Source organism: Kryptolebias marmoratus, linkage group LG2 (assembly GCF_001649575.2).
Source record: "Kryptolebias marmoratus isolate JLee-2015 linkage group LG2, ASM164957v2, whole genome shotgun sequence".
Classification (NCBI taxonomy): Eukaryota; Metazoa; Chordata; class Actinopteri; order Cyprinodontiformes; family Rivulidae; genus Kryptolebias; species Kryptolebias marmoratus.
The window spans coordinates 29,877,854-29,886,886 of record NC_051431.1 but is presented as its reverse complement, the minus strand read 5'-3'; the positions used below and the strand labels follow the sequence as shown (position 1 = coordinate 29,886,886).

General features: G+C 39.9%; 1 protein-coding gene across 2 annotated transcripts; it reads left to right on the top strand.

Moving 5' to 3' along the window:
• The first annotated feature begins 2,110 nt into the window (after window positions 1-2,110).
• On the top strand, window positions 2,111-6,579 carry atf5b (activating transcription factor 5b). 2 transcript variants are annotated; one of them, XM_017433805.3, is made up of 4 exons: window positions 2,111-2,357; window positions 3,047-3,268; window positions 3,623-4,811; window positions 5,282-6,579. In XM_017433805.3, exons 2-4 carry the CDS (start codon window positions 3,130-3,132, stop codon window positions 5,466-5,468), a joined length of 1,515 nt encoding a protein of 504 aa, XP_017289294.1. In that variant the 5' UTR covers window positions 2,111-2,357; window positions 3,047-3,129; the 3' UTR covers window positions 5,469-6,579. The 2 variants fall into 2 exon arrangements, with proteins under 2 accessions (XP_017289294.1, XP_017289295.1); XM_017433806.3 differs by lacking the exons at window positions 2,111-2,357; window positions 3,047-3,268 and adding an exon at window positions 3,314-3,415.
• The last annotated feature ends 2,454 nt before the right edge of the window (window positions 6,580-9,033 follow it).

Genomic DNA, 9,033 nt, shown 5'->3' with positions numbered 1-9,033 from the left:
CTATGTACACACAGTTTATTGACATCATTCCAACACTTGAAACTTGGATTTATTGTTTTAATGGTTCACTAAACCACATGCTTAATTAAAACTATGCTTTTAGAGATCTATTAAATTATAACAATGTTAGTGACGGTGATAACAGTCATGAAGGCAGCAGAGTGTGCTGGCAGCTCATTTTGTTTAAGTGTGTGTGTGACATGATAGTCAGTCCAGAGGTACAAGAAGTTGTTTAATTTTTAATGCAGGGAAGAAGTAATTAAGATTCTAGAGCAACTCTACAGAAACACTTTGTCTTTGGCTTATAGTCTGCTTTAGCCACCAGCAATTTGTTAAATATTTTGGATAAATAAATCAAATTTCTTTGTATGTGTTGCATTAAATTAACAATGATTTGTTTCTGAGGCAGCCTATACTTCTCTCTACAAAAGAAATTAACAGTGTAAAATGTAAAACCACAATATAAGTATTTATCATAGTACTTAAATGTTCATTTGTCACAGTTTAAATAGTGCTGACAAATTTAGATATATGGCTCAAATATTTTCTTTTTTTCTAGCATTTGATCCAGTCAGATTACATATCCTGTCGACTTTACAGCTTATTGGAAGGTTTTATTTGAAAGACCATCAAAAACTAAAAGGTTATAACAATTAATTAGAGACCTAGCATTTCATGAAGAAATGCATATCACCTCCCATCTTTCAAAAGAGAGTTTTAGACAAAGATCATTTTATGTTGAGAAATGACAGAGCTGTAACCATTTTGGTCAAACCCTGAAAATAACATCTTGTGTAATGTGGGAGATTTCACACTCAGACTACTCTTGTGAATGACTCTCAGCTACTACCACACCAAATTTACGAGATGTTTGTAAAACAGACTGAGTTATAGCCCTGCCATTGTTTTCTGAGGTCAATTTGCTGTGGTGGCCATCTTCAACTGGGTTGAAGTCGAAAAGTTAATCAATTGTAGATTTCCTTCTGGACTTTATTAAAATCTACTCAGTGATTCATGAGATACTTTGCTTAATGGTAAAGACATTCAAACACACATATGCACAGACATTTGGGGAAAACAACAAAAAATAAAACAACAAATTACAATAAAGCCTGTGCTGGGGAAATAAACAAATAAGAATAAAAATACAACTGTCTTTTATTTTGTCTTCTACATATTATGAGCTCAGTACCTGAGTTTTTAGATTAAATGCTGACACAAAAAGGTCTGTTTCAAATGTCCTCATTTTAAACACCTATAATTTTTTTCACAAGTTCGACATGCAAAGTACTTCAGTTATGAAAGAATGAGATTAATTAAAACAGCAGACACAAGCTTCCCACAAATAAAATTAGGGTTATTTCATGTAAAACGTTTATTTTGTGTGTGTATTATTATATCCATCAGTTCCTTTCAGAGGGAAAGCTTGAAGTGATGTAAAAAGGGTGAGTGTTAATTGTTATTGTTACTTGTAGCTGATTCTGTTTGTTTCATTAGACTCGAGCTGCAGGTCAGACTCCCCCACATTTTCACATGAATATTTCTGACCCCACCTTGCTGGTCTGGGGTCGGTACTAATGCCCAATGATTACCAATCACTCTAAGTGACGGCCAGCCAATAGAAACAGAAAAGTTCCCTCTGATAAGCCAATGATGGGGCCACATTGTTAAAGCGTTCAACGAATCCCCTACGGATCTGATGCAACAGGGCTGCAACTAAACTTACCCCTTCGAACTGCAACACCGTGTCCCTCCGCTGCAGCGTCTCTGAAACTAGTGCCGAGCCCGCAGTCTGCTGTACAGGCTGCTACCTGTGCTTTTAGATTTTATAAAGCCACAGAACAAACAGTTTCACTCTTCCGAGATTATATAGTCGAGTTAAAAAAGTAGTTTGGGAACTTCACAGGCGGATTTTATTAGGAGGTAGAGTTTATTTGCAACCTGGCAATGAACAAAAACAACAGTTTACTTTTTGACTGAAACAGAACGAGAAACGAAGTGAAATCAGAGTAAATGGAGGTAAGAAGTCGCAGCTGTCAGCAGACTGGCCGAGGGTCTCTGGAGGACTGGGAAAGTCCCCCCACCCCTCCGTCCCACCCCGCCTGATGACGTAACGGTGAACTCTGGAAGCCGCGCATTGATCTGCTCCGCGGTGATGAGATCCGGGCGGTAGGAGTTGGAGAAGTAGCGGATTTAAAAACTTTCTGTTGGCAAGTCCGTCCGTCGTTAAAGCGCCGCACAAAGACTTCTTGAACTCCTAAAGCGTGATAAAAATGGTTCTTTAAACGGAGACCGTCCTCCTCTGCGGCATAAAGCTTCGAGTGTGTGGTTCCTGCTGACTTTTAGGAAACTATGGGGTAAGTAGGAGGAAGAGGGGGGAGAGTCAGGGGGGAACATGTTTTAGTCAACATTTACTTTTAACAACTTCAAACTTAACTTACTTCGCTGAATTTGGTCAACTTTCGTAGTTAAAAACATTTCAGTTGTTATTTTGTATTATTAGTAAAAACCTGTTTTAAAACAAGCAAACAAAAAGTTGGGAAGTTATTTAATTTCTGTTCATTGAAAAATTTAGGGAGTTATACTTTTTCCTTCTTTTTAAACATGAATTGTGAAATTTATTTGATTTTCCTTTTTTTTTTTTTACAAATCACATTTTTAAATAAAAGCAGTGTGAGTTTGTAAAAGTCTGTAATTACAAAAATATATTATAATATTACAATATTATAAATACAAAACTTTCTATGGTTTTATTTTTGTACAAGTTTTATGTTTTAGGATATTTAGTGATGTTTAGAATTAATGTATTGAATTAAAATTAAATAGAGAGATAAATCAATTAACTGGTGAACAAAACGGGTTTAATTAAGACGGGTAACTGAACTAAATTAACCCTCAAAAACATCCTTCTTGGGCCAATGTCTTAATAAAAACTCATATTATACCTGTTAAGATTTTTTAAAACTGTCTATAAGCAGAAAAGCAGAGTTTTTATAAGATTTTAACATTGGTGACATTTGTGTTTTTTTTGTTAATTTTCCCGTAGGTCTTCAGCTGTTTGTACTCCTCCTTCATTCAGCCAGTGCACAGTTTGTGCTTTTAGACAATTCAATCGAAAAAGGCGACACGATGGCGGCATCGATCCTTCGCAGGAAAATTCCTCTCGTTTCCACAGGCGAGCTCAGCGCTCCCCCTTCCCCACGGGCTAGCCACAGCCAATCACTGCCCGGCGCGGGGGCGGGGCCAGCTGAGCGGCAGCACTTAATTGGTGAGTTTTGCCAAGACTCTTTTTTATTTTTCCACATCTCGAGGTCGGAGCCGCAGTGCAGCACGGGGCTAATGTCGTACAGTGAGTACAGCTAAGTGGATATTTATCGAATGCAGACGATGCTGTTCAATCATTTTCAGATGATCGGTTAGTTGTTCACTTGGATCTTTTTGAACGTATTGCTTGCTTTTGATTTAAGCTTTTTTTTAAATCGATGCTCTTAACGTTGCTTTTGATTTTTCTGTTTTTGTCATTTTTATTGAAAATATTTTATACAAACATTTAAAGAAAACATTGATTGTTTATTGATTTTTATGCGATTTGTGATTTTTTTTTTTTTTTTTTTTTTTTTAGGTGATGGTCACTCTGATTGGATGACAGAAAAAGTTGATTTGTCTTCATTTGTGTCAACGACCGAATCTTCTCCCAGCTCATCTCTTCCACCCTCACCGTTAGAACATGATGTCAAGGTGCCCTCGGATCTGGAGGTTATGACCTCTCTCCTGCAGGAGGAGCTGGCTCAGCTGGAGGACTACTTCCGCTCCGAGTCCACATCCACCGCAAACAAGTTGGAGAAAACCTCAAAATGTGACAAGGTTGCTCAAGCCATGGGCTCCCAGTCTTATTATCAGTTACCCTATGGCTCATATGGGACCAGCCAATCAGAAAGCAGCCCCTTGGTAGTTACCTTGGCAACAGGGGAACTGGACCTGGCCAGCTTCTGTAGTGGTCCCATCAACAGAACCAAAATTGCACGGCCGGCTCCATACAGCTATCATCACCGCTACCACCACAACAACGGTCGGCGACTCATCGGCGAGACTGTGAAAGTCGGGGACGAAGTTGGACTCGAAACGTGGGGCTCCAGGGGCTGTTACTCAGGGAGCGCCGAGTTGTCGGTAAACCACTACTCCACACTGAAGACAGTGAGCAAGAACAGCATCGGCAGCGTAAAGAAGGTGAGAGAATGTGCTTTATCGTTGAAGGAAGAGGAGAGTTATTGTTTCTCAGAAGGAATGTTTTGCAGCGAAGAGATTGCCCGTGGTTTCTGTCTGGGTGGCTCGTACGACGGCCACCACAAGAGGGAGGGACAGCTAATGCACAATGTGAAGGTCAATGTAAGTTACGACAGCACAGGGCTTGAGGTCCTGCACTGCAGCAAGGATGGAGGACTCTCTGGAAGTATTCCCCAAGAGACAATGGTGGCCGGTGATGGCTACTTCCACCAGTCTATGGGCAGCACGGAGCCTTACCATAGCTTTATAGGAGACCTAGATCAGCCAGCACAAGCACAGGCTGTTGAGCCCCAACATGGCCACTACCTCTATCCAGAATGCCTTGCAGACCAAAGCTATGAATGTCTGTCCAGAGGAGAGGGCGAGGGGCCGTTGATGGGCCCCCCCATCCACCGCCCCACCCAGAGGTTAAAGGATGAGCCCTGCTCCATCAAGCCATCCCTGGTGATGGGCGCAGCTTCTCTGGAAGCCAACAATGGAGAGAGGAAGCAGAAGAAGAGGGACCAGAACAAAACTGCTGCCCACAGGTAAACACTTACCTCTGTTTCCCTTTGAAGCATGGTTTCTAAACATTTTGAGACGATAGCACATTCATAAAGTAGTCAAAAAAGAAATGAAGTTAGAGAAAATAGAAGGAAAAACAGTGGTGATGTTGTTCCTGTTTTTTGCATTAATTTGTAAGACCTGAATATAGTTTATTTAAAATGTCAACTCCAAGAGGGAGGAGTTTTGCCACCACAGTGCTTTAACTGTTCCTGTAGAGTCTAGAAGGGAAATGCCCTCTCTGTCTGCCAATTTCACCACTACCTCTTTAAGTCTGTTAGCTGGGTTGGGCTGGCCTTAAAAAATACTTGGTATGGAAAAAATAAAGATTTAGAGGAATGTTCGAGCAGTTTAGTTATCAGAGGTAAGCACCTTCGGTTCATGTGTGAAGTTGCAAGACAGCAGAAATCTGAAAAAAAAAAAAGTAACCAAAACCCCTCCATCCCTGTTGCAGGTACAGGTTGCGTAAGAGGGCGGAGCTGGACTCTCTGGAGGAGGAGCTGCATGGCCTCGAGGGGCAGAACCGTGAGCTCCGCGACAAGGCGGAGTCGGTGGAGCGAGAAATCCAATACGTCAAAGATTTACTGATCGAGGTCTACAAGGCTCGCAGTCAGCGGCTCAAACAGGATGGCAGTGCCTAAAACAGAGAAAGAAAAAGCCCTGACCTGACCTCACAACCTGCCACCCTCCCAACCAGCACCAAGAGAACAATCACGTCCAAGAGCACTAACTGGTTTTTGTCTCAACACGAATGAAATGGTAGTTGCATGATTCTGATAGTTCTTTAAAAAAAAAAGCAATCATTTAAAGAGGGATGGTCAAACTGAAGGAAACTTTTCCAGGGAAAGAAGGAAAAAGCGAAGTGTTCAAATGGGTGACTAAACAATAACAAGCCTTAGTGAGGTGGCCTAAGGAGGAGATGCTGAACTTGTCCGTGACCACTGTGATCCGAACTGTACTCACAGCCTCGTGATGACCGAGTTTGAGCTTGCAATGACGAATTATTTACAAAATGCTCTTTAAATTATCGATTGTGATTGAATTTGCTTGTTGTTTTTGTGACACATCAGCCACATTGAGGCGAATACATGCTAAATATATTTTGATTTTATTTTTTATTTAACGCTAATTTATCATTTGCTTCAAACAATCAACCGAATAAAGTGATTGCTAGCAAAAACAAAAAATGTGTGTAACATGCTCTACAAATATTCATTATCAAAAACATTTAGAAAATTTGTATTGCTAAACAGTTGAGTATTTCCACCTCTTTTACCCCACTGAGTAATGCATGTTTGATTTTGGAAAAGCATGTGCGAGTGTTGTTTGATGGCAATATTATGTTACCTGCATGGCTTCAAAATCATCAGTTTTACTGAGTTAACGTTATATTTTAGTCATTAGTTGGTGACTTTCTCTGAGTTTGTCCCGGCCAGTGTGATCCACGCTCAGGTTTTGGTTTCCTGCTCTGACAAACAAACAAATGTTCACTGGCTTTATTTTGTCCTTCCCCTCCTTTCTCCTCTCTCTCTCTCTCTCTCTCTCTCTCAACTGTACCTTTGCGAACAAACAATCACCTGTTGACACAACAATAAAATGTTGGGTAACGGTATGACTTCCTGGGAATTTTGTTTTTCAATCAATCAGTCAAATTGATGTATCTGAGATTCAGGACGTTTTAATATTTGATGTCAATGTCAGGAAATTATTCATCAGGTAAATTTCAGCCAAATAAACCAGTTACATCACTCATTTTTGCCTTTGGACTGTTGTCTTTTTTTTTTTTGCTGCATGCAGCTTTATGTGCATTTGTTTTGTTTGGCAGCCATCAGTAATCTTTCCAGCGATTACATTAAACTAAAGGCACTAAAGGAATGCATATTGCCCATTACCTCTCACGCCAGAGTTTTAGACGGACATCATCTTATGTTGAGAAATGACAAAGTTGCAAATTTGATCAAACCTTAAAAATATTATGTGCAATGTCATGTAATATCACAAGATGTTACACTCAGTATGTGTTGTGGATGACTCTCAGCTACCACCACCCCACACTTTAGCTCCCTATATGTTAAATAGACTGAGTTATAGCCATTTTTGTGTTGGCTAATGTCTATGAGCTGTGGCAGCCATCTTGAACAGGATTGACTCCAAAAGGTATTGAATTTTGGATGTTCATCCAATGATTACTTTCTGAAAGTTTAATTAAAATCCATCCAGTGGGTCATGAGATATTTTGCTAACAGACAAACAAGGTTGTCTCCAACAGCCAGTGCTAAAGTTTTAAATAAAGATCTTGCACAGTCTATTAGCACTCAGAATACATGTTGGGAATCAAAGACACCAAACATCAGATCAATATCTGTCAAATTGACAGTTATTTTTTGTGTTTAATACAAGAGGCTGGTTGTGGCAGCCATCTTGATTCAGTCTTAACTCCCAAAGTTAATTAATTGTAGAGGTACATAAAATGGACACCTGCAAATTTTATTAAATTTGTCCAGTGGTTTATGAGATATTTTGTTAACAGACAGACACGGACAGACACACACACTGACATGGGCAAAAACATGACCGTCCACCTTTGCCTCTCAGTGAAGGGTGATAAAGACGATGGGATTAAGGGATGCAGTGTAAAGCCCCTCTTTGCCTCCCAGCTTTAAACTGTGTGTTCTGTCTCTTCTTTCAGTCAGGGGCATTCCACTCATTTTTTTGAACTACTGGGATTCGTCGACCCCTGACCTCTCTGGTACAATCCTGTTTTTTCTTTATAGAAGCCAAGGTTAAACCAAATTGTCCAAACAATCAAGGTGAGGGAGATGTGTTAACAAGAACAGATGAGGATGACCCCACCCAACACAATATTTAGGCGCTTTGTTCATTTATTAAGATTGAACCTGAGGGCTGAGTGAAACCATATCAAACTCCAGCTGTCAACAGACAACACAAGTTGCCTATCTCATCTCCTACAGCTTGAAAAGGGTGTATGTGTGTGCAAGTAAAAGTGTGAAGGCGTGTGTGTGCGCGTGTGTGTGTTAAATCTCTTGGTATCTCCCCCAGCAGTTGTAGATCTTTCAAGTGCATGAGGCAACATCGCACAATCCTTGCAGGAGACAGAGCGAGATGCAAGTGAACTGTGAGAATGAGGGAGAACTCGGCTGACAGAAAATGTCATTAAATCTATTTGTTTGCTCTTCTCTTGGTTGGATGACTTAAATGTAAACAAACTGTAAAGCTTATCTAATGCAGAGTTAAGTTTTTATTGTTATTTAGTTGAAAGGGCACAATGTACAGTAATGAAACATGACTACAAAATAAGCACATCATATAAATGTACCAGATTTAACCATACAGGCTGATTTTCATCTGCACTCCCTGGCAGGTTAATGGTACACAGAAAATAATACATTATAACATATAAACAATGAACAAAAGGGTCATAACTCATTAAATGTCATAGTCTTAGATATTAAATTACATGATCTTAGATAAAAGAATCATTAAAAAAGCAGAAATTCAATGTTGTGAAAATGTATTTGCCCCAGATTTGTTTTGCTTCTTTTTGTTGCTCTTAAATGCTTTAGATTATCAAACAAATATTAATATCAGACATAGATATTGTCAGCTTGTCTGTTGTAGATGTGAGCCAAGGACTCAGACTCACATGGCGACTTGATGTAACGAGCAAAGACTAAATAATAACTAGAAGCACTCAAAGAACGCAAACCTCCACCAAGGCCATGTCAGGTTGGTAGGAAAGAGAGGCAAACCAAGAGCGCAGACTCATCAATGTTGGGGAGAAAAACTAATTTATTTGAAAAATAAAAGAACAAAACAAAAGGCTGACGTGGCAGCAAAACTAAACATAACAAAATCCAAGAACTGAAACATGAGAGGCAAGACGAGAAAACCAGACAGCGCTTGAAGTGACCAAGGACCAGCGACAAGTGGAGGACATGACCAGGTTTTAAGAACAGGAGCTAATTAGTGGACATGGGCACAGGTGAGACAAATAACAAATAAAAAGCTAGGAACAGGTGTAGATGGGCATGACAGGCAAACGAGAGAGACTGAGGAGAAGTGAATGTTGACTGAGGCACAGAGACATGACAAAACATGACAAGAAAAGAAACAATCCGAATACAAAAACCCAAAGAAAACAAACCCTGACAGGCCACAGTGTGATTAAAAAATAGTGTGATCCAG

What these genes read in the sequence shown, in the direction of transcription:
- atf5b (XM_017433805.3), top strand. Translation starts at nt 3,130, where the DNA reads ATGGCGGCATCGATCCTTCGCAGGAAAATTCCTCTCGTTTCCACAGGC. An exon ending in TGAGCGGCAGCACTTAATTG is followed by an intron (nt 3,269 to 3,622) that starts GTGAGTTTTGCC and finishes TTTTTTTTTTAG; the next exon opens with GTGATGGTCACTCTGATTGG. An exon ending in AACAAAACTGCTGCCCACAG is followed by an intron (nt 4,812 to 5,281) that starts GTAAACACTTAC and finishes TCCCTGTTGCAG; the next exon opens with GTACAGGTTGCGTAAGAGGG.